Raw genomic sequence first — 25,306 nt, forward strand, 5'->3', positions numbered from 1 at the left:
ACAGAAGCGTTTTTTTTTGTTAAAAGGTTAAAGCATGTGTAGGTGACAACATCTCAGCCAATCAGGAGAGGGTACCCATTTATCAGCTTCAACCTGAAAATGCATTTTCTGTCTCTCCAGAGCTGGAGAGACATGTAGACTCCTGTTACTGAACAAACACTGAGTACTATCAGAATATAGAGCTATTTAGCACTTATTTTAACCAAAGACAATCACTTACCCTACCTTTAACTCTCAACATGTTGCTGTGTATACTGCATAATAAAATCTCTTTCTTTTCCCCATTGCTCCCCCCTCTCTTCTTTTTCTTTCTCTTATTCTGGAAACAACAAAAAAACAATGGTGCTTGCACAAAAACACATTTCACCCATTGTTTTACCCATGTAAACCTGTGAAAGATGATGATTCTGAAGAAGAAGAAGAAACACAGCAGTTCACAGGTTTTCTCCCAAAAGCCAAAATGTTCTCACAAGTCCCTTTCCCTACAAAAAATTGAGAGAGAGAGAGAGAGAGAGAGAGAGAGAGAGAGAGAGAGAGAGAGAGAGAGAGAGAGAGAGAGAGAGAGAGAGAGAGAGAGAGAGAGAGAGAGAGAAAGAAAGAAAGAAAGAAAGAAAGAAAGAGAGAAAGAAAGAAAGAGAGCGAGAGAGAGAATGAACACTAGTACTAATTTTCTTCTTGACACATCCTGGCTGCGACAAAACACTATAATGGCATCTGTCATACAAGAATGTACAGTATACGTTTGTATGCTTTTACATCATCCTCAAATCAAATCATTTGAGAAGCAGTAACCTCTTAGTTTTTCTGGTTCTGCGTGTTCGGAAAGGCTGCTTTTTGTTACCCAACATAATCCATAAATAAAAAATGATGCTCCTGGCATAGCCTACAGTATATTGTACATAATGGGTTCCCAAACTCTTCAGCCCACGACCCCAAAATAATGCGGCCATTGACTTGCGACCCCACCCAACTGTGGAGGTAATTTATGCACATAAACTTGCACGTTCGGTGCGCATTTGTAATGTATTTTAGTATGACTTTTGAATGTAGGCCTACTACTTGTACTGTTAATAATCTTGTAGCCTGCTGCAACCCTCCTGATTTCGTGTATAAAGGGGCGGGTGTAAAGAGCCGGCGAGAAACTGCGGCTGATCCCATTGGTTCACCGATCTGTCCGTCAACCCCCGCCCCGTTAACACAACATTACGAGCGACGCCCACTGCACTCTGGTTGGTTGGGAAGTGAAACACTTCCTCATACCCAGTACGGGCTATCGTTGGGCCAGGCTTTTATTTTTTAGCAAAACTAAGCAATAAAAGCCTGGAGATCGAGGCTAATAATCTTGTTAATATAGAATTCAATCAATCAATTACAGTACCTAATGAGATGGGTAAAATGTACTATTTGTAATCATTTTTAGATTGAATATTGATATATATATATATATAATATATATTTTTTACACCAAAATAATTTCACGACCCCAGCGTCAGTGTCCCGCAACCCCAAGTGGGGTCACAACCCCAACTTTGGGAACGCCTGAATACATCATAGTTTCATTTGTGGTTATCAGTAAAACCAGTGAAGTGAGAGAATGAGGGGCAGTAATTCTACCTTCATAGGGATGTCCCCTCTCAGCTCACAGTGGAATGTCCCGAATGTCTCCAGAAGACTCTTGGTGGAACTACTCACATGGATCTTTAGTGCTGAGGAACACAAAAGGGAACTAGAGCTGTGACGTCATGCTGTGACGCTGGCATTGTGCCAGATTAGGTGATCTCATGCTGGGTGTCGTATCCTTTGTAACAATGGCCATTACTGCTAAGGGGACTGCCTTTTACAGCACTGGTTCTCAAACTGTCAGACAAGGACCCCCGAATTCATATGTATTAGGCCACAGACCCCCATCTGAAAACATTAGGGACACCCATTCCCATACAAGATTTGTGCCGTTAAAATGTTTCACAAATATTAAACAAAATTGCACATTTTTTCAAGATCATTTGAAATGATTTAGCATTTATCATTTTGAATAACATTTGATTAGACTTCAATTCTAGTAACTTGCTACTGCATACTTGCAATGTATTGTAAATAAGAAATGGTTGGACACAACATACGCAATCCATGTGACTCCATCCTTGATGCAGTGTTGACTGTATCCCCAAACAAACAATACCGAGGCATCTTACGTCCGACCACACCCGCTACACAAGGACCTGAAATACAGTATAAACAAATGACATGGCTTTATCATCAGATGGCCTGCCTTGTCACTTGCCACAATAATTAACCATATGTATGTTTATACAATTTTATTTGACTTCCTATTTTAAGTTACCTTACAATAAATGTGCATTTAGAAAATATATGTCAATCTGTTTGTTGTATATTCACTGCAGTTACTCCCACTGGTAGAAAAATAAAACATTCTGCGAAAATAGCAGATCTAGATCAGCTGTTTTCGCAAAGAGTTTTGGTGTTGAGGGAAAAAGGAGGAGACCAAGTGAAGACCCCTGGGGGACCCCATTCAACTGAAGTATACAGCGTTTAAGTGGTTAACTTAATGAGAACAGTCAAAAGGGAGGAACAACAGACACTATAGAGAAAAGCACATTTTCGTCGGCTGTGCCTTCTACCTGAATGTAGCCCAATGCGGACTTTTAGTTGCTGATGGGGTACATGTGAACTATGGTACTCCTTCATAACATGTACTATTGCTAAAGACATCCGGGCAATCTCTTTAGCATGGTCATCTCCATTTCTGATGGGTAGACCAGATACCACCATGTAGGCATCTCCAATGGTTTCTACCTGGAAAAACAAGACCACAAATACACTGAAATATATATAAATGATATGTCACTGGGGCTATTGTGCTGACACGTCGCTTTGCGAAGCAACGGTCAGCACATTCAGGTTTCGGTATGGGTTATTGCTTGCGTGAAACAGGCTTTCTCCCTGCCTCCATCCCCCTCACTCTCCCTCCCCCCTTTACCTCTCGCTGATTGAGCTCTCCCCCCCCCCACTGGACGGCATGTCCAGTCTATATATACAACTTCAGATTAGCGCCGATGTTGTGCATGTGCATGTGCATGTGCATGTGCATGTGCATGTGCATGTGCATGTGCATGTGCATGTGCATGTGCATGTGCATGTGCATGTGCATGTGCATGTGCATGTGCATGTGCATGTGCCACATACTGTATACATAAGTGTATTATGTGCATGTACATGTATAAATACACATATGTTTGTATGTGTATACATACAAGTATGCATATCGTTGCTGTCGGGTGGAAACCTTGTATGTCCAAAACCGGTCCTTCATTATTATTATAACAAAAACATTTTAAAATAGTGAAAATAGCCGATCTACCAGCTCACAATGCGTCACATCGCGAGCGTTGAGCTTGTAGATCTGCTATTTTCACTACCTTTGTGCGACGTCCTTGTATGATGAAGTCGGGCATTCATTTACCAAAAAGTTGAAATATGGAGATATGAGGTTTTACATATATGCAGAAAATATAGTGTTATTTCTTTTACCTTATAAACGTCATGGTTGTCGATGATTTGGTCAAAACATGTGTACAAGTCATTCAGCACATTTACCACCTGCAGTAAAGAAAGTTTTTTTCAGCACATAAAACAAAGCCCTCATTCACTCACATATAATAACCAACATGACGTGTGAACGCCATTAAAACAGAAATGTAAAGGAATTTCAAAAGAAACAAAAACGCTTTTGACACAAGAATGCTAAGCTAATTCATTATTCATAAGCTTTCCACCTACACTCATGAGTCACCTCTCATCAATACGTCATGAACATTCAGATCCCAGCCTAGTCATGCCACCGCCAGGGCCAAACTGCATTAAATGGACAAGTTGCACCGAAGTGGAAATTGCTGTAGGATAGTTGTATAACGGTGCACTTTTGTTCCTTTTGTCTGTTCAGTCAAGAGAAGACGACGACCATAGAGCTTCACACTGACACTAAACTATGGAGGAGGACAACCTTGAGGAAGACTGCAACTGGTCTTTTCAGAAGGCAGGGGAAGGAAGAGAGAGAGGAACTCATTGCAGAAAAGTCAGCCTTCATAATGTCCTCCTCTGTGATAGACTCGGTGAGGTCAATGCGGTTGAAAGTCCAGACCCAGACAGCCAAATTGACAGCACATTTTAAGAAGGCTAAACCACAGCCTGAGAACAATGAACATTTATCAGCAGCTGAAATTTGGTGCTTGCCTTAACTCCAAGTTTTTGACGTCAGTCAATTCCCTTGTCACCCCCGCCCCCCCTCTTTAATTGTCTCCGCCAGGCCGAAAGGCATGGCGAGAGAGTATGTTTTGCCCCCTGTCCGTCCGTCTGTGTGTCCGTGTGTCCGTCCATCTCCGCCACCGTTGGCCCAGTCGCTGTGAAACTGCACACACACACTCCCTGGATGCCACAGCAGAACCTCTGCCCCACATTTTTCAGATCAGCCTGTCATAGCGCCACCATGAGGCCGACTTTTGCAAAACACATTTTTGGATATTACTCCTACAGATTTTGTCCAAACAACACACAAATCAGTACACAGTATCTCTATAGTCATGTGATCAACACGCATCTGTCCGATTTTCCATATTCCATCCTGATTGGCTAAGATTGGCTTCCAAAGTTTGCAGGATTGGTTTGTTTTGAACAAAATGCCTCAAATCATGAACGGGGCATGCGATTTCCGTGAAATTATCCACGTAGATTCCCACTTGGCCCAGGAAGAAATGCCACTTGAAAACGTTCACATCAGCCTCATGGTGGCGCTATAACAGGCCGATTCACGTTTTTACCTATAATTGCACCGATCTGCGTGAAACTTTGCACGCACACTCCCTAGAGGCCAAGGAAAAACCTTTGCCCTGCATTTTTCACATCTGCCTGTTAGAGCGCCACCAGGAGGCTGACCTTTGTAAAACAAATGTTTTCCTCTTACTCCTTCAGATTCTGTCCAAAAAATGCAAATCGGTACACAGTGTCTCTATAGTCATGTGATCAAGATGGATTTGTCCGATATTTCATATTCCATCCTATTTGCCTAACATTGGCTTTCAAAGTTTGCAGAATAGGTCAGTTTTGAAAAAAAATCTCAAATCATGAACGCAGTGTGCGATTTCCGTGAAATTTTGTACGCACATTCCCACTAGGCCGAGGAAGAAATGTCCCCCTTTTCACATTAGCCTGTTATAGCGCCACCAGGAGGCCATAATAACCTACCTGACCTGGCGGAGACCTGTGCTCCGAGGAGCACTTTTTCTAGTTCAAAAATAAATTACCCTTTGGTAAAAAGTTGTAAAAATAAACACTGAAGGACTAATACCCAAACACAAAGCACTGCAATTGGCTTCATGCCTTATAAAGATAATGGCAGCACTTTGTGTTTGAGAGCCTTTCATCTTTCCTACAGAGATGTGCCCTGAAGGTCAGCTGGATGGTCACCTGCATAGGCGTGATTTGGGCTGACATGGCCGTGAAGCCCTCTATGTCACTGAAATAGATGGTGACACAGTTGTAGGTCTCTGCCTGCACGGTCTGCCCAGCAATTAGTTGTGCAGCCACAGATCTAAAAACACAGGTATAGTGTAAACACACACGCACGCACACGCACACACACACACACACACACACACACACACACACACACACACACACACACACACACACACACACACACACACACACACACACTCTCACACACAATACCAGGGATGTTCATGCAAGTTCAAAAGTAGAACTTGCTTTGAAGTTTGATATAGAGTTGCCATCCGCAAAAGAAAGCCTAGGCCTAGCTCAAGTAGCTTGTTGAATATGCAATTATCGTTTATAATAAGAACCGTAGATAGAAATGGATGAAGTGGGAGACCAAGGTCACCGTGACAATCAAAGCCACAAGAGGAATTCAAGAGAGAACAGAGCAAATAGCAAGCTTTTTAACCTATTCTATCCGGGAACACATACTATGTCATTTTAGAGTTTTAGCTATAACCATTATTTTATACTTTGGGCTATTCAAAAATAGCAGATATACAAGCTCATAGCACAGCACAGAGTGCCACGCTACGAGCTTGTAGATCTGCTATCTTTTTTTAAAATGTGTGCAAATCTATGAATATATATGTTTTTTAAAGCGATTTTGTTTTACTCAAATCTTTGCTTCTGGCAATTCTACATATGTATTCTGAATCCAAAATTATTATATATATTATATTAAACTAATGTTGCTATAATAACAGTGGTTCTCAAACTTCTGGGACCCTCAGAAGCAAAGATTTGAGTTAAAAAGCTATATATATGTATATTCAAAGATTTGCACCCATTTTCACGATTCTTTTCCAAAAATAGCAGATCTACAAGCTCATATGAGCTTGTAGATCTGCTGTTTTTGAATAGCCAAAGACATCTAAAGTGACACAGATGCGTTCCCGGATTGAATGGGTTAAAGTACATAATTAGACAATGAGAGACATACAGAGAGAGAGAGAGATAGAGCCAAATAGAAAAGGGGAAATCACGAGCCTCACATGCACGGGGGAGGGAGAAAAAAAAAGAACAAGCAAGGCTTCCTATTGATTTGTTACCGTGGTAACATTTGTGTGAGTAGGCCTTCGGCACGTCTCTTCTCTTCAAGGAGTTGAGCAGTTCGTTCGCTCACCACCTCCTCCAGATTGGTGGCATATTGCTCCAGACGAGACAGCAGGTTGTCTAATATGTTCTCGCTCCCGCTGTAATAAGATAATGCCGGCAGACAAATGACAGGGATTATCACATTTATTATTAAAATTTGGTGACATTTGACTTCATACTGCGTGTATTGAAAACAACAGTCTTTCGACAGTTCATGGAAATAATACCGTTACCAATCATTGATGTCGGGTGGAAACCTCATATTATGTCCAAAACTGTTGCTTTTCAGGATTCAAATGCAAAAATAGCAAAAAATAGCCGATCTATAAGCTCAAAACGCGTCACGCTGCGGCATGTTTTGAACTTGTAGATCGGCTATTTTTGCCACTTTGTGTGATGCTATAGTATGATTAAGCAGAGCATTAATTTACAAAAAAAAAGAAAATATGGAGATAAGAAGTTTTTGCTCGACAGGAACGAAATACAGATTTTGTTTCTGGTATTCACTAATAAGCAATGTTTCTCAAAGTGGGGTCCAGGGACCCTCACGGTTCATTGATGGGGTTCCATGCAGTGGCCCCTTATAAGTCTGTAACTCTGAGAGTGTACAAAATGGAACCATTGTACACTCTCAGAGTTAAATTAAAAAGATTTGAGCCACTGACTGTAGTATAATAGCATAATACTACAGCTTTGGTTCTCAAAGTGGGAACCGTGGACCCCCAGGGGTCCTTGGGTGGGGGGGGGGGGTACCAGGGGGTCCCCAGCAAAATGTGTTAATAAAGCGTCACAATCATTTGAACCACTTTATCCATATTTTATACTTTGGCTATTAAAAAATAGCAGATATACAAGCTCATAGCACGGCACCGAGTGCCGCGCTATGAACTTGTAGATCTGCTATTTTAGAAAAATAGTGAAAATTTGTGTAAATCCTTGAATATATATATATATTTTTTAAAGCGAACATTTGTAACTCAAATCTTTGCTTCTGGGGGTCCCTGGAACAAAATATGTTGAGCTGGGGGTCCGCGGCCAAATACATATTTTTGGGGGTCCTTGACATGAAAAAGTTTGAGAACCACTGTACTATAGAATGGTTGAATCCCAGGAGGCAGTTTCTTTTGTCCTTGTCTAGCTCCGCATCTGTGTTTTATTACATCTCTTTGTACCCTCTGCGATCTCTTCTCTCCACAATCTTTCCCCATATTTCTATATTTGCTTGGACTTGTTGCTTTGTTCTTCCCTGGTTCAGGATTAATGCTTTTACTGATGTAATCTGACAGAAGCTGTTCTCAGGGAATTTGTGTTGTGTTCCCTCTCTCCTTCCTTATCTATCCACCTTTCTCAGTCTCTTAATCTGTCCTGTCTAGTCAAGCTGGCGTAGTTATGAGCTGCTGTCTCTAGGTTATATTAATGACACTGTCTGTTCTCCTGAAGACACATTCAGTCTCTTTGGTCTCCACACCCCCAACATGACCTTTACAGCATCATGCTTGAAGAGTACAGTTAACTTAAAGCCTCACTATGTGACTTTTGTTTAATTAATAAGTATATTAATACAATATAACTTATACAATTGGGGTGGTTGTATTTTGTCTCCCTGCTATTATATTGAGACATTTAGATCGTGTCAAAGGTCATGTCTCACCTATAGACACAAGATCTGACACAAATTTTGACCTGATGATTAAATGTATCCCCCGAGCAAGCGGGTCGGCTCTATTAGCTCAATGGTAAAAAATGTAGCTCTTGCGCAGGAAACCGGGTTCAAATCCGGGGGAAAAAGAGGAAAGTTACATAGTGCTGCTATAACAGTGCTGACTATGACATTTCTGGTATATTATGTACTGTTGTAAATATACAGTACAGTATTGTATATGTTTCCTCAGAAATCTATGTTGGGAATGGGATATTGTATATAGCATACAAAATGTTTGCACAGTTGTGTGTTTACATTTTTAGAACTTCAATAAAAGAGTTTCCTTTCTCACCCACTGGGGCAGAGTCTCTTCATGATGAGACGGAGGGAGGAGAAATCTGGTCTTTCACCGGGCCTTTCAGACCAGCAGGAAGTCATCAGAGCCTCCACATTCTCTGGACACTGGCTCGCGTCGCTGTGGGGTCGCAGAGGACCGCCAACACCTGCCTTCACTCTCTCCACTATCTCTGAAGGTACAGGAGGAGAGTGTGGGTGTCCAGAGAAGGGAGGTGCGTGCGTGCGTGCGTGCGTGCGTGCGTGCGTGCGTGCGTGCGTGCGTGCGTGCGTGCGTGCGTGCGTGCGTGCGTGCGTGCGTGCGTGCGTGCGTCACACAGCGTTTGTAAAAGACATAGGCAAAGAACTAACACCGGTGTGTATCGTCTTTACAAAATGTCTCGCAGGCACAAACTATTTCTGCCTCTGTCTGTCTGTCTGTCTGTCTGTCTGTCTGACACACACACACACACACACACACACACACACACACACACACACACACACACACACACACACACACACACACACACACACACACACACACACACACACACACACACACACACACACACACACACACACACACATACATTTCATTACATACATAAATGCATATCAATACACACATTCAGGAGGGTAGACTCACCTTGTGGTCTGAGATTGCTGTTGGGGATATAGAATGGACCACAGCGGAACACCAATTCTTGGACAATAATGCCAAAGCTATAAACGTCGCCCTTCTGGGTGCCAGCAGGAGGCATGTTGATTCTCAACAGCTCCGGGGCGCGCCACTGCAGGGCTTGAGACAAACAGAGAAGGAGGCGGCAGTAAGATACACTGTAATATCTTATTGACACTGACAGAGAATATGTTTTGTCACACGCTGACATTATGGCATTGTGCAGCTCCAAGAATGACAGTAGGCCTACATCACACATAAAAACACACAAGACTACTAACGTATTTGTTATTTTCATGCCCAGCGCCCATTACCAAATGTAGTAGCACTCATCTGTACATGTTGGTCTTAAAATGGGAACACATTCAGGTCATAAAAAATACTACTACTTGAATACCATTACTTAAAATGAGGTGTGGTAAGCGCATTGTTGGCACGCTATCTTAGTGAGAAAAGTCAGAAAGCGATTGTGCCTACCAGCTCTGACCTTGTCTATAGTCCGACACAGTCCCTAAGTGCAACATTTCCCTAGCCTGGTTCCAGACCATAGACCCCGCCCACTCTCTGAGTGAGCTCCTCTTGGTCTGGTGTCATAATGTGAGCCTATGGCTTTTCACGATCGAAGAAAAATCTGTCAAATCAGAGTCGGAGGTGGGGGTGGTCTAACGACAAGCCAATCAGCGAATATCTGCTAAAACAAGCTGTGCGATGACGTCAGATGTGGGCGGATCCGTGGATCTCTTGTGATTGGTTTAGGGAAATTTGAATCCCCTTCCCCTGGTAATCGCGGCCATTGCAGCCAATTTCAGACTGAAGCTCCACGCAGCTTCAGGCTGATAATCAGGCTAACATTTCCCTGCTGTTATCGACCTTTATTACACCGCTTGGTTGAATGCTTGATTCTGATTGGTTATAATCACTGAATTCAGCGTGTTATTTCTGGATAATGACCGATGAGCTCTACAACAGACCGCTGTCTATAATCAAAGGCTCAGAGCACCTGGCTGCGCTGCTTGATTTTATGCCGTATCCAACACGGCAGCCATGTAAACAAACGTACAATGTCATTTACAGCTAAACATTGCTCTCAAGAATGTTTTGGAAACATTCGCGAGAAATAGACAATGCAGTAAACTGAATTTCTATTCTATTTCTATTTCTATTTTATCAGCACCTCCGTGTTTTCCGAGGCCAGCGCAACACTTATGGAATACTTTCATTACCGTAAGCAAGGAAATACTTATTTTTGTTGTTACTTTTGGGTCAATGTATCAATTTATGTATTAAGTAGCCGTGTAATAAGCGGGATAATTGACGATAATTTCAAGACGATGCCTCCTGCAATGCCCTGTAATGACTGCATGCGCAACATATGTCGGCAGCAGCACTGCCATGGAGCGTGATCCACCCCTGTTTCATGTTATCACATCACTAATGCTTCTCCTGTACGTGCTTTCACTTCACACAAGCAGAACCGTTTCACATCTCCTCCAACTTTCCTAAGCCGTCATTTACAATGTGCCAGGAGCACTTGTGTTAACTCTTAAAGGGAATGGGAGACCACACTTTGATTGGCCTAATTGATGTTATGTCCAAAACACACCCATGACTAATTCAGAGAATAAATACAACCCCTTTGCACCTTGCACCGTACTTTACGCCATCTATATTTCAACTGGAGTTGGACAAGCCTAGCGTGGCTCCAGCCCCTGAATCGCTGGCCATGCCCATTAAAAAACATTCGTTCTGAATAATGGAGTGAAACAAAATGAAAATTCTGGTTGAGTGTCAGGCTATAGGACAAGCCCCCAAGGCACAGGTTTAGACCATGAACCACCTTGCACTACCTTGCTTATCCTTGGATAAAGCACTCCTGGACATTCCAATCTGTCGCTTAAAAACAAAATGAGGCCAGGCCTTTGCCATCTGAGCCCCTACTCTTTGGAATGCCCTGCCCCTGGAGATGAGGCTCGCTGAGTTTGTCCCCGTTTTAAATCCCTCCTTGAAACTCACTTATATAGATAAGCTTTTAATGCCTTTTCCTCCTGATTCTAATCTATATGCGCTGGTCTTTCACTTATGTAGTATGCACTTATTTATCTGCATGATTTTTTGCATTATTTTTTATCTTTGTGTTTTCTTTTGTTGTTTCCTTTGAAAAGCACTTTGAAAGATGCTATATAAATACAGTTTATTATGATTATTATTATTGCGTCATAGATCGTCTATGATATTATGTAGTATAATACTGTTTTGGAACTGTGCATTACCAATAACACTGCACAGTAAAATCCTCAGTGTTGATTTAATTCTGAGTGCACAAATGGAACTAGTAAAGCCTGAGTTATACTTGACTGTGCATCATGCTGTGCACTGAAAATAGTAGATCTACAAGCTTACAGCGCATCATGCTGCAACACATTGTGAGCTTGTAGATGTGCTATTCTCGGTGCGAGACGGCGGCACACAGCTAAGTCTTAAGGGTCCATGTGATCCATTTGGTCCCATTCAGAGTTAAACGAACATTTATACTTTAACAGTGTGTGTACTGCAGGGGTATGACAGTTAACACACAAGTAAATAGAGAATATACAGCATACAGTAGTTCTGAATGGATGACTAATAACCAGTCATTAATAATTGCGAACGCAGCGGAAGGAGGCGCGCCGAAGGCGCGCCTCCGCGCAAGTGGAGCTTACTATGAAACCGTGCTCGGCTTGTGAGTGTGTGTGTGTGCGTGCGTGCGTGTGTGTCTGTGTTCACTGCCTGCCTGCAGCTCCTCTGAGATAAGTAAATGTCCAATTTAGACGTACCATACATCAAATGAAAGGTCTTTGAAAACTGAACACACCTGTCAAGGTTGCGTTTAAGCCCGCCCCTTCCCCCGGAAGCCACGCCCCGGAGAAGGCTCCTAAAAACTCCCCATTGAAACCCCATGTTAAATGAAAAGTGCCCGAATCGCTCCGAAACTTTTTCTACCCCCCCTAAGTGGGGGTCTACGAACAAATACTTCGGGCTCGGATTTTGGCTCCGCCCCCCGGAAGTGGGTGAAACAGGCACTTCAAACACTTTGTTGAATTGTTCAAAAACATTCAAAGTTTTTTTTTAGTGAATTTGTATTTTTCTAAGATGCTCCCTTTAACGCAGATTTATTTTGTAATTTTTTTTAATTTTTTATTGGTGACTTTTTTTTAAATCTTTTTTTTTCATATTTATTTAAAAAAAATTGCGTTCGCTTCCCGCGTTCGCGCGTCTTACTTGTGAATAACCTCATTTCGTTACCTCTGTCTCCACCCGACTTTTCCCTCATCTACTCACTGTTCCATTGTTCTGAGGACGGCCCCAGAGGCTGCAGGTTGAAAGTTGGTCGTCTCAGGTGGGTCAGACCGTAGTCGGTCACCTTCAGGACAAAACGGCTGTCGACCACACAATTAGAGGAGGAGAGGTGACCATGAGAGTGTAGAGGGCTACGATGCAGATAGTCCATTCCCTAGGATGTGCACGCACACACACACACACACACACACACACACACACACACACACACACACACACACACACACACACACACACACACACACACACACACACACACACACACACACACACACACATCAATTCAATTCAAAGGGCTTTATTGGCATGAGAAAACATACGTTTACATTGCCAAAGCAGAACACACACACACACACACACACACACACACACACACACACACACACACACACACACACACACACACACACACACACACACACACACACACACACACACACAATTCAACATCAACTCTTCAATTTGGAGCCTGTATGCCTATTAATTTCCATGGTGTGGAAATGCAATCACAACACAAGACTCCAGAGCATGAACTGTTGTTGAGGCGCATACACATACAGTATCTTGCAGTGCCATAAAAAGGGATTCACTGACTATAACATGGCCACGTACAGTGCTGCATTTTTCTTCTCCGCTTGAGGAATTACTTGATAAGTTAGCTAAAAGGTACATTAACAACATGAACCCCGCAGCATTCCTTTCCTGGGCATGTCATAAAAGGCAAACATTCGGCGCATCTCCCCTGCCCCCTTTGTGCATTGCCATTCCCCAGTTCTCTCTGTTTGTCTCTTCACTCGGCCACTCCCACTTTCCATTGAGTCTCACTTCGGTCCCAGTTGCGCAGCTGTTTCCACTTCTTCATCGGCCCTGTGTGGCTCCCTGTCTGTTGATCACCTGCTGTCATTCCCTGGTCAGCCTATCTGTAAAACTGGACTCTTTCCCATCTGTGTTTGGCAGTTCGTGGAGATGTGTTAATGACTACATTTTGGCTTGATGCCTTCTGCCTGTTTTTGTTTTGCCTCGTTGTCTTCTGCTGCCTGCCCAGTGTTTGGAATACTCATTCTTAAAACCGTTCAAGTTTGAGCTGCTCAGTCTCGCTTCATCTGCTTTTGGGTCCTAGTCTGCACTTAGTCTGATACGAAAATTTGTCGAAAATAACACATTGAAACGGACCACGTTGTGATCTTGTAGACTTCAATAGAGGACCAAGTAGAGACCCTGGTCAACCAACACCAGTCATATACTGTAGGGTTTAAGTGAAATACATTAAGACAAAAGTTGAAAAGCAGAGACCTTTACAATGTCCAGCATCAGGGAGTACTTGAAACTCCAGTCAAGCTTGATAGAGCCATTCTTTAAAATGTCCTAAAGGATGAGAGAGGCAGGTTAAAGAAAAAGGTTATGGTCCATGTAATGAAGTACTGTGGAAGTGAGTCGTGATGGTTGTTAGAAGTAGGATACTACCCTCTCTCCTCTCATTCTCTGAGGAAGTTTGCTTGACGTGTAACTGTGTGTGTGTGTGTGTGTGTGTGTGTGTGTGTGTGTGTGTGTGTGTGTGTGTGTGTGTGTGTGTGTGTGTGTGTGTGTGTGTGTGTGTGTGTGTGTGTGTGGAGGGGGGGGGTCTGTTTTACCTGCAGGCTGCCTTTAGGACAGTACTCAGTGATAAGAAACAGCTGTAAAGGCTCCGTACAAGCGCCGATGAAGCTGCAGATATTTGGATGCCTCAAATCTCTGCACTAAAATAAAACCATTCATGCACGCACACACACATCCACACAAACAAGCACACAAGACACATACAGTACAGTGAATAACTACACAATTAGTAATTATAGTATTATTATTATTAGTTGTAGTACTGTAGTAGTACTACAGTAGTAGTAGTAGTAGCAGTAGTAGTAATAGTAATACAGTAGTAATAGTAGTATTAGTATCATTACTGTGTGTATGTGTATGTGTGTGTGTGTGTGTGTGTGTGTGTGTGTGTGTGTGTGTGTGTGTGTGTGTGTGTGTGTGTGTTAATCTGTTTAGAGATTTCGATGTCTTTTTTCACCTGTTTCAGCTCATTGATTAGATCTCCATGCAGATTCACGCTTTTTACGCTTAGAAAATGCACCCAGCAGATGTTGTCCTGAAATATAATGCAGTGAAGCTTAAACATTTTCAGCACTGTGACAACATCCATTTCAGAACGGCACAGGCAATTAACCACATTAACCCTGGCATCTATATTTTGGTCGGCTATTTTCAAATAGCTGATGCAAAATAGGGTTAAAGTGGTTAAACTGATTTGGATGCTATATTAACACATTTTAACACTGGGGACCCCCTGGCACATCCTCATTGACCCCTGGGTGTCCCTGGACCCCACTTTGAGAACCACTAACATATACTGTAGGATGAAAAATAATTTAAAAAAAAAGAAAACACTTTTAAGGACCCCAATGGAAACAAGGGTTTAAAATCCTCTTAGCAGACCTTGTATTGAACTGTACTTTCCTGTGCTTCTTTTTTGCAAACTGCTAATAAAGTATTCAATCAATCAAACACTTATAATGTCCCTTTACTTTGTAGATGGCTCTTCCGTGGACATTTCGCTCTGTCATGCTGCCAAGTATTGACTCCAAGGAGGCGTGAGAAGGGTTGGAGTTGAGGAAGGAAACCTGAAATGTTACAACCATCAATACTGATCAGTGACCAGTGGAGCACAAAAGAGAAACGTGGACCGCAATTTGCTGTCCACATTTCTCACACACATGCACACGGCTTCCTGACCGTGTAGGTGGAGGAGGTCATTATTGTTACCTCACTGAGCTCAACCCTCCACAACATCACCTTCTCATGGAGAATGTGCTTCCTGTAACACAATGACAAGACTGTTGTCAGTAAATGCACCATATTGTATGACACCAGGCAAGTGCAATTTAACCTGAGCCAAGCACTGTACTCGTTTTTTTTCTACACCAAATGTCTTTGCCAAAAAATAGCTGATCTACAAGCTCACAACGCGTCACACTGCGGTGCATTGTGAACTTGTAGATTTGCTATTTTTGTTGTTCCCCCTAGAATAGGGACTCGAGTTATAGTGGTCATCACTACATTTTGTCTGTCATGCTGCCAGATATTGACTCCAAGATTAGCAAAAAGTAGCAGATCTACAAGCCATTGTTATTGTGACGCGTTGTGATCTTGTAGATCTGCTATTTTCACTATTCACCGTATGTATACATACATGTATGGTTTAAGTGGTCAAACATATCAATGAGCTATATCCTTTATAATGTGTATAAAGTGTTTTACTGATAGTTTACCATAACTTCAGATTTGCGAACAATATCCAGAACGGCTTGAGTAATTTATCATTTATACAGAATTATGAGTTTTACAGAACCAGGAGGACAGAATAATTACAAAAACCTATAGCCAGCTAACTCACAGAATATAATTATGTGGCCTCATGAATTCCTTTTAAACAAAGACTCCTCAGTTAATACTCTCCATACACATTTTTATCCTTATATTTTGACCCATAGACGTAAGCTATCAGTGCTTCTGAGCAGCACTTTCTTTCATCTGTGCTGTGCCAGATGAGTTCACCACCCAATCATGAATTTTTATTAACATTTCTCGTTCTAAAAGGCAGACAGCTTTGAGTTCCCAGCTCACAGACAAGGGCGTACATTAAAAGAAATTCTCTGGAAAGGAAAGTCAATTGTTCTCATGAAAGGGTCATATCAGTTGGAACACTCTGAAGGACCCCACTAGAGCTTGAGTGATTATACAGAGTAAAAATAGTCAAATTATTAACTCAATTGTGTGAAAAGTAGGTGTTGCGGTACCAATGGCATCAGGGATGCTGCGGGCACTTGAACAAGTGGCCATATTTGACTGGATGTGTTGTGCTGTGCTCTTGGTTTCTGTTGTATTCTGTTCCTTTCCAGCAACAAAGAGGAGCACCCAGTGGTGGAAAGTAACTAATTACATTTACTTAAGTACTGTACTTAAGTAGCCTGATTATCAGACTGAAGGAGTGGGCGGGGTCTATGGCCTGGAGCCAGGCTAGCACTTAGGTACTTTAAGTATATTTTGAATACTTTTGTACTTTTATGTACATTTTGATTACCGGATCGGAGTATTTCTACATTGCAGTATTGATACATTTACTTAAGTAAAAAAATGTAGTACTTTTTTCACCACTGGGAGCACCTGACATTTCCAGGTCAACAAGATGATGGGGTTCTGATTGGAACTTGATGCCTGCTCACGCGTAGGCTATTCCAAAGCTAGCCCTGGTCCAGAGCGTTAGTGAGTTCTCACTAACGCTCTGGACCAGCGCTATTCCAAAGCCAACCGTATGCATATCATCATCAAGGCAAACTGCACCGAGCAGCCAATGGCATCATGTGACAACCACACCACAAGTTGTTGGCAAGCCGTGGTGGACGGAATAGGTTATGGTTATCACCTGTTTTGAAATGTTGTTTGCAGCCTAATAAGCTATAGCTTCATAATGTACTGTACAGACATCCACCCATGATTTGTATACGGGTAGCTTCAGAATAGCATTATGCACTGCCTGCTCCCTTTGCCAATCAGCACCACCTGCGTGGGCTGTTTACTGTAAGTGTTGAGCTGTAATGCAGCACAATAGCACAGCACTGGCATCCATGTGGGAGTGCTGCCCTGTCGTTTATTCTGCTAATTTGTTTGGAGAGCATTGTACTTCATTAGTTGAAAGCTAAACTTTGTGTGTTATGTAATTTGTTTTGTTTTAATTACCTCGTGTCCAGAGTACTTCAGTCCCTTCATGTGTCTCGGAAGTAAAATACTGTAATGGGAGACGAGGGCTCACCTGGGATAATATCATCCTCTAAAATAATGAGGACTTTATTGAATTGTTATTTTCTCCAAAATAACAGAACAGCAGTCCCACATTGCAAGCCACAAAGACCTGTCACATTGCTATGGAAGCACACTTAATGAAGCCACAGGTGACACTGATTGGCAGACGGTCTTGTTCTGGTTCCAATTTGAAGCCAATCATTTCAACGACATGGTAAAAAAGCCCAAAAAACAGAACAGCTTTACAGCAGGCATGAGATCTTCCCATCTCTAAAATCATTAGACGTAAGAACTCTATAAAGAGACTAGGTTTAGAGTAGAGTATTTGTGTTTAGGAGAGCAAGAGAAAGAGAAAGGCAAAGATAGTGCTCTGCCAGACTGTCCTTTAGCTTCAGCATCTGTAGTTGTTTACAGATACAGGTGCAGAAATCACTTACGTACAACAGTGACCATTTACTTTGGTTGTGTGTGTGTGTGTGTGTGTGTGTGTGTGTGTGTGTGTGTGTGTGTGTGTGTGTGTGTGTGTGTGTGTGTGCGCGTGTGTGCGCGTGCGTGTGTGTGTGTGTGTGTGTGTGTGTGTGTGTGTGTGTGTGTGTGTGTGTGTGTGTGTGTGTGTGTGTGTGTGTGTGTGTGTGTGTGTGTGTGCATACCTGTAATGGACACAAATGGCTAGTGTCATGGTAAGCAAAATACCAGCAATCATCCCCACAGCAATCAGGAGTCTCTGATCTGTAACAATAATAATAGACATGATATGGCTCTTACCCAAAGAGCCTTTCACCATTTTGTCATCTCAAACAAACAAAACCAAATAAATCAACCAGAAAACAAAACCTTAGGCTACCACGAGGGCCTTAAAGTATTTTAATAAGTATTTAATTTAGTTATCGAAAATGCATATTTTGTTATACATGTGGAATTGTGCAAATGTTAATTCTTGAAACTTGTTTGGATTTGCACACTATACTAGTAAATATATTATTATGCTGTGTAGGAGGAGCCTTATTCATCTCATCACCAGCAAGGACTCATTATTAGTGTTATTGTTCATGCTTGTTATGATCACACAAAGCTATTATATATAAAGTGATGGAAAGCCTCCTTTTGACTCGGTCCATGTTCTTCTTACAATAGCTCATTAGCCTTAATTAAAAATCCAAACAGCCGTACATTCTTCCAACTCTTCACAGGGCCATCTGCACGCAGTCATTACTGCCAAGAAAAACTGGACAGCAGCCAGAATAACATTCTCATGAGCACGTATTGCGTTTCAAATAAATCCACAGAAAACAGTGGAAATAGGACAGCTGATATCGAGAATACAACTTTCTTGCAAAATAGCCCCAGATTTTTATGAGCTTTAGGCTACCTGCAGGCTGTGGAGGACTTTAATAAAACTGTATGAACTGAACAAAGGTTCCTCTTGGCCAAACTGACAGGTGAATTATTCATAGCATTCTGCTATCAAGCTAAGACAGAGCCAGAGGTAGATTGCATGACACCAGAGCACACACCCAAGAGCATGGATCATGTCAGGAATCACAACTTGCACTCAGTTTTGGATTAAGGATAGCGTAGCCTACTACAGCCCTCTTGTGGTGCCTTTTGACTATTGCATTGCAATAAAAAATAAAGTGTGTGCGTGTGTGCGTGTGTGCGTGTGTGTGTGTGTGTGTGTGTGTGTGTGTGTGCGCGCGTGCGCGCGTGCGTGCGTGCGCGCATGCGTGCGTGTGTGTGTTTAGGTTTAGGGATTAGAGATAGAGTTATGGATTTATACTTAGTTGCATGCCAGTGTCATGCACCAGAAAATAGCAGATCTACAAACTGTCAGCTGGCAGATCTGCTATTTTTTGGCTTAGGCTTATGGTTAAATACAAACGTGTGTGTGTGTGTGTGTGTGTGTGTGTGTGTGTGTGTGTGTGTGTGTGTGTGTGTGTGTGTGTGTGTGTGTGTGTGTGTGTGTGTGTTTGTGTGTGTGTCATGTATTGACATTTTGCCTTACAAAATAACTGAGAATCTAAAATGTTACCATTGCAGAATTCCCCATGGTAGCCACATGTAGGTGTATCCTTTGGTGGACTCTTTCTTCCCCCAGGCCAGTCGATATGGATCCCCAGCACAGACTCATATTCCTTTTTAACGCCAAAGTAGTTGGCTAAAACCTAAGTATTAGAGGGCATAGTCAAGGATTATGGACAACACAATACAAAACATACATACACATTTGATAGACAAAATGACACTCAAGAGCCTTGGAAAAAGTTCAAATTCTACCACAGACTATTGGTTTTGATAACTCAGTTATTATGTTGCGATCGGGAGTAAAAGTGAAAAGCTACAGTATTAAAAAATACAAAATAATGCTTCTTGCTAATTATTTCATTATTTAATGTTTAAAAGATTTTACATATCGTCCTTCCAAAACGGTTACTTTTCAGGAGATGGAAAGAAGTGTACCAATGAATCCAATGTAGTTAGTATTTAGTCACAAACTCTTGTTAATACTTTTCATTGGTTCAAAAGTTATAAAAACCCCACAGACGCTCTTAACCACTTTCACTTTAATTTAGAAAATCTTTCAAAAATAGAGAAAATCATACTCATGTTATAATTGATCCCACGTAAGAGCCAAAGCAAGTAATGGGCATCAAATCTGTGATTTAGCAAACCATTCTTGAACCCCATACACACGCTAACGGTTCAAGTGGTTAAAGATGTAAATGACAAATATGAGACCGTCTCACTGTGAATTCCCCCTGCTGTCCCTGGAGGTGCTTCATCATGTAGGCTGACTCTCGGTCTCCGGTGGTGTCCATTGTTACATCACCCTGTATTCCTAATGACAAGGCATCCGGGGTGTCACCTAACTTGGTAGATCTCAAACTTTCTCATTTCAAGGACCCCCTAAATTATATTTATTTGACCCCCATCAGAAAAGGTTTGCCAGGGACCCCCTGGAGAGAAGATTTGAGTTAAAAAAAAAATCTAATTTATCAAAGATGTTCCAATACATTCAAGATCTTTTTGTTTTAATGTTCAAAAATAGCAGATCTACAAGCTCACAGCAACGCGCTGTGAGCTTGTAGATCTACTATTTTTGAATAGCCAACATATAAATGGATAAAGTGGTTACAATGATTGTGATGCTATGTTAACTACTTTTGCTGCAAGCACCCCTGGGGGTCCCCGGACCCCATTTTGAGTACCACTGCCCTAACACGTTTCAATTTACTGCCACTTTCCCAACTAGACAGAGGCGTGGCAGAAAGACACGGCTGACCTGTGATTGTTCTGTTCCACATTCTGCGGGTGATGGCGATACCGTCATAAGGGTCCCCGTTCTCAGCCAAGGTTTCATTTAGGGCCTGAGCATACAGCCACACGCAATCATGGGCAATGGCTGCGAACACTGATACCTGCCATGAAACAGTCACCACCAGCCAATCAGAGGTTTATCTCTTCATGTCCAGGATGTTATTTGGAACAGAAACGAACAGGGAAGCATCTAGCTGCAGGCCCACCTTCTCGTTAGCTCCGTATCTGTAGCCAAAGTCATCCTTGGAGCGACGAATTACCTCATTGGAAAAGTTCCAGTACCTCTGATCATCTGGCTGGTACAAAGACAACAGGAACAAAGCCTGGTATGCTTCTCTGGCCACATAGTCGTCCTCATCACCTGAAAACAAAACTCCACTAACTTTAATGAACCCAAACAAGTTGTGTAACACGTAGAGGTATTGCTCTAAAAAGAACTTTGTTATTATTGTCTAATCAATAATTCTCTTATCGGCCATAGCTGAATGGGTAGAGAGCCTGCATCAGGGACGCAGAGGCCCCAGGTTCAATTCCCAGCCCTGGCAGTGTCGAGATGTCCTTGAGTAAGATATTGAAACCTGACTTTCCCCCCGTGGGATTAATTAGGTCCAATTATTAACAATTAAAGTTTTTGCTTCTAAACTCATAATTTTTTTGTAAAACTGAACAGGCATAAAGTCATGAATCTAACGTTTACATGTGACTGTTATAGATTAAATACAACCCATCATCTCTGGCAACCTCTTCTCCAGTCAAAGCTGCCAAACATTTCTTCCAGACGGTAAGGTTCAAAGCAGAAGAACACATAATCGCCGTCGATCAGCCCGTTTCTGTGTGCCTGAATCATAAAGTCCCGTACCGCACCGCCACGCACTGACAGGACAATGACTGTAGGAGAACAAGAAAACATAGTATGTCTCAGAAGGCTTGATTTGTACTTGGTTGCTCACCGGTGTTGTGCATTGAAAATAGTAGATCTACAAGCTCACATATCGCTCTGCGACACCTTGTGAGCTTGCAGATCTACTATTTTCAATGCACAACACCTGTAAGTGCACCCAGTTCAAAATTTTAAAAGGTTAATTCTTTTATACAACAATTTCAAGGAAATAAAGTCCTCATTTGAAGGGATACATATTTGAATACTAGTGATATCCACAATCCCTCATTTGTGAAAAAGTCACAAAAGGTAACTTAATATCAAACAAAGTTACTTACTGCGTGAGACCATAACTACTTCCATCAATATGCGATCCACTACTTCCATCAGTGTACGTGCTTGTGCAAGAGATGTTTTGTCTTGGGCAAGGGGTGGTTGAAATACCACAAATTTAGCCACTGTGATGTTACTAACCTGAGCTTGGTACCTAGAAGAAAAATAAAGTATACATACTGAGAGCTTCATTCTAATTTGATCTCAAATTGAATCATGGCATGAAAGCAACATTTCCTGTTAATACCCTTTGACCATTTCATGGTGTAAGCTGCAGTAGTTTACTAGGTTTACCGTAAGTTGTAACTTTAATACAGCACATAAAAATGAATTACATAATCTATTTTTTCAGGCTGATGGGTGATGAAAGAACCGACAGGGTGAGTTTACGTGGATTGGTCAGTTACCGTATCTTTCCTGGGGATAAAACGGCAGCTGACCATTCAGCGCAAGCTAAAGCCTCAAAACTGGCCACCAGAGACAGTTGCTGTGGATGGTTTGGTAAAATTCCCAGCTGAGGACACATCTGCAGTGGTTTCAGCCAACTCCCTCCCCACACTGTCGGGTAATCCCAGTGGACTACCATTTCATTCACCGGGGCAGTTCCTCAATGACAAAAATGTTAATATATTTATTAAAGTGTTGATGAAATTCTCTATAAAAAATCATTATCGCCCAACATTTGTCTTTGCCCTCTGTGTATCCAACTGCAGGCTCAGTGTATCAGCCTTCACGCCTGACCTTGGTTGGATAATCTGGCAGTAGAGTATATATGTTTTGGAAAGAAACTAAAAATTAATTTTGAATGTTCCCAATACTTTGAATCGGTCAGGGTGAGTTGTATTTACCTGATTCCTTCAGCTGGTATAATCCAGACTGGGCTGGGGTCATGTATAATACTAATGCGTTTCCAGCCAAACTTCTCACAAATCTTCACAAAGAAGGAACCCATTTTAGTGAAGGGACCAAAGACTCGGGTTAGAGTTTGGTAACCCTGTTTTCAGAGAAAAATAAGAAGGTGATTATGGATGGATAACAGTAGCCTACAATTGCCCACCTAATGTTATCACAAGTTAGCATTATTTCACCGTTTTGTTTAGAAACTGCTGGTCTGCACAAGTGGGACTGATGACAGGAATATTCCAGAAGACGGCAAGTTTAGCAGCAATGGCACATACCTATGGTACAAGAAGGTATAGCAGTTTTACCTTTTACCTTTAAATGTATGATGACTAGAAGTGAAAAACATTGAGATGTGGACATTGTTGAATGTGATACAACTCATGTCTTACATTTGAACAACTGGGACCTATGAAAGCACTGTAGTTCTTTTTATTTTGCTTCTCCACTATCTTTCCTGGACCATTGATATCAGAGCACTCCTCATCCACATAGTCGTACTCCAGACTGTGACCTGAAATAGTAGTGTTTGAAATAGCATCAGATCAAAATGAGGGGAGATCAAAATTATGACCCTGCATGGCTAGTCTCTTCACAGAGTACACAGACAAGCTATGCTAAGGGAACTTGAGGGCCGGACAAACTACAAATGTAATACAGCTATGAGCCCAAATGGAAATACGAACAAGGATCTGAGGAGTTTGAGTCTGTAAACACCATAGCCTGGTGTTGTCATATGAAATGGACAGTGGTGGAAGAAGTACAGTGGTGTACCAAAAGTAAAACAAATATTGGCATCAATGTACTTAGAGTGCCAAAAGTATTCATTATGCATAATGTCCCATTTCAAAAGTTTTTTTTCAACAGTTTTTTTTTTTTTCAAAATCTTTCAAAAATAGCACAACATTTGTGCAGCACTGCGTCACATTTAATGTGACGCAGTGCTGCGTTGTGAACTTGTAGTTCTTCGAATAGATTAAGTATAAGAAAAGGCTTAATTGGTTATTATTTTGTAATAATCTAAATCTATAAAGTAACTAAAATTTTCAAATAACTGTAGTGGAGTAAAAAGTACAATATTTGCCTCTGAGATTTTGTGGAAGTATAAAGTATTTTAAGAACAATACCTCAAAATTGTGCTTAAGTACAGTATAGTTACTTTCCACCACTGGAAATGGGTAAAAGTACATGGCTCTGACCTGTCAACAGATATGGTGTCTGGTTCACAGTGTCTATGGCAATAAGAGCCCCTGCCCCGATCCTGCCCACACTGAAGGGCACGGACGTGTTGGGCAGAGATAGCAGGAGGGTGAACGTTGACCCTTCAACCACACTCGCCCCGGACAGAGAGACTTGCAGAATGAACCAACAGAGGAATGACATTTCTGTAGGTCTGGGAATCGGGAAAGGGACAACTTGTTCACAATGGACACTCAACAAGTAGAGCTCAATTTGAGACCATTGAAATTATGCATCATAGTGTAGATACCTTCATAATGCATAATATAATGCATGCCTAATGCCTGTAAAACTAGTATAAGTTGGATAATAATATTTTATAATGTCAGGTTTCATGGACAACATGGTGCTTTCCATAAATATATGAAGCGTGATGTTATGACATGCCATAACATCTTTATGGTAAGGAAGCATTTATCTCTAATGTGTTTATATAGGTATAACTCATTTTCATAAGGAGGTAAATTAAAAACTAGAGTGTTGTAAAACTAGGTTTTACTTAAACACATTGAGGTAAATGCGCCTTTTACTTTAAGCAGACAATAATCTGTCTTGAAGGTGTTATGGTATGCCTCACCCTCATTTTTGGTTACAGAAAGCATGTTCATAACAGACTTTTCATGCCAGGTCGAGTGGTTATGAGCAATCATGATACCTGACTTTATAAGACATTATGAAGGCTTATAGGAAGTCTTATAACACATTATGGCTGATTTAAATGTTATGAAGGTATCTATTTATTATAGCTCAAAGGCTTCATAGGAAGTTTTACCAAACTATAAAAACAAACATTGCCATACATTTTGTCGATCCTGCTTTGCATATCTACAGTACTATCTGCATTACTGTTCATGTCAGAAGGTTACTGAAGGAAAATCTGAAATTTTAAGACATTTTAACATCCACCTATATAATAACCTGTAGGCCTAAAGTATTTATATTGTATAGTGTATGAAATCTACTTACCAGTGAGGCAGTACAATGTTCTGCAAGTGCTGCACCGAAAAAAAAATAACAAAATAAACAAAAACGTGACTTCAAACAATGTTTCCTACAGTATGTCAGGGTGAAAGCATTGCGGGGAATGATATACCCTGTCCAGAGCCCAGACATAACAAAAAAACACTTTTGAGTTTTC

General features: G+C 41.5%; 1 protein-coding gene across 1 annotated transcript; it reads right to left on the bottom strand.

Annotated features, from left to right (window-relative positions):
• Positions 1-46: 46 nt before the first annotated feature.
• Positions 47-24,312, bottom strand: LOC308095038 (atrial natriuretic peptide receptor 1; the record flags this gene model as incomplete). Its single annotated transcript, XM_080441953.1, has 26 exons — positions 47-482; positions 1,615-1,706; positions 2,121-2,219; positions 2,640-2,814; positions 3,550-3,618; positions 5,482-5,605; positions 6,621-6,764; positions 8,661-8,835; positions 9,291-9,443; positions 12,642-12,813; positions 13,953-14,024; positions 14,291-14,395; positions 14,713-14,790; positions 15,227-15,322; positions 15,435-15,516; positions 18,152-18,230; positions 19,531-19,663; positions 20,246-20,337; positions 20,782-20,917; positions 21,023-21,177; positions 21,558-21,704; positions 22,092-22,183; positions 22,878-23,023; positions 23,118-23,207; positions 23,322-23,443; positions 24,129-24,312. The coding sequence occupies 26 exons, from the start codon at positions 24,310-24,312 to the stop codon at positions 435-437; spliced, it is 3,060 nt and encodes a 1,019-aa protein (XP_080298079.1). The 3' UTR covers positions 47-434.
• Between the last annotated feature and the right edge of the window lie 994 nt (positions 24,313-25,306).

This window comes from Gymnoscopelus braueri (assembly GCF_963280865.1).
Source record: "Gymnoscopelus braueri genome assembly, chromosome: 2".
In the NCBI taxonomy this organism is placed as follows: Eukaryota; Metazoa; Chordata; class Actinopteri; order Myctophiformes; family Myctophidae; genus Gymnoscopelus; species Gymnoscopelus braueri.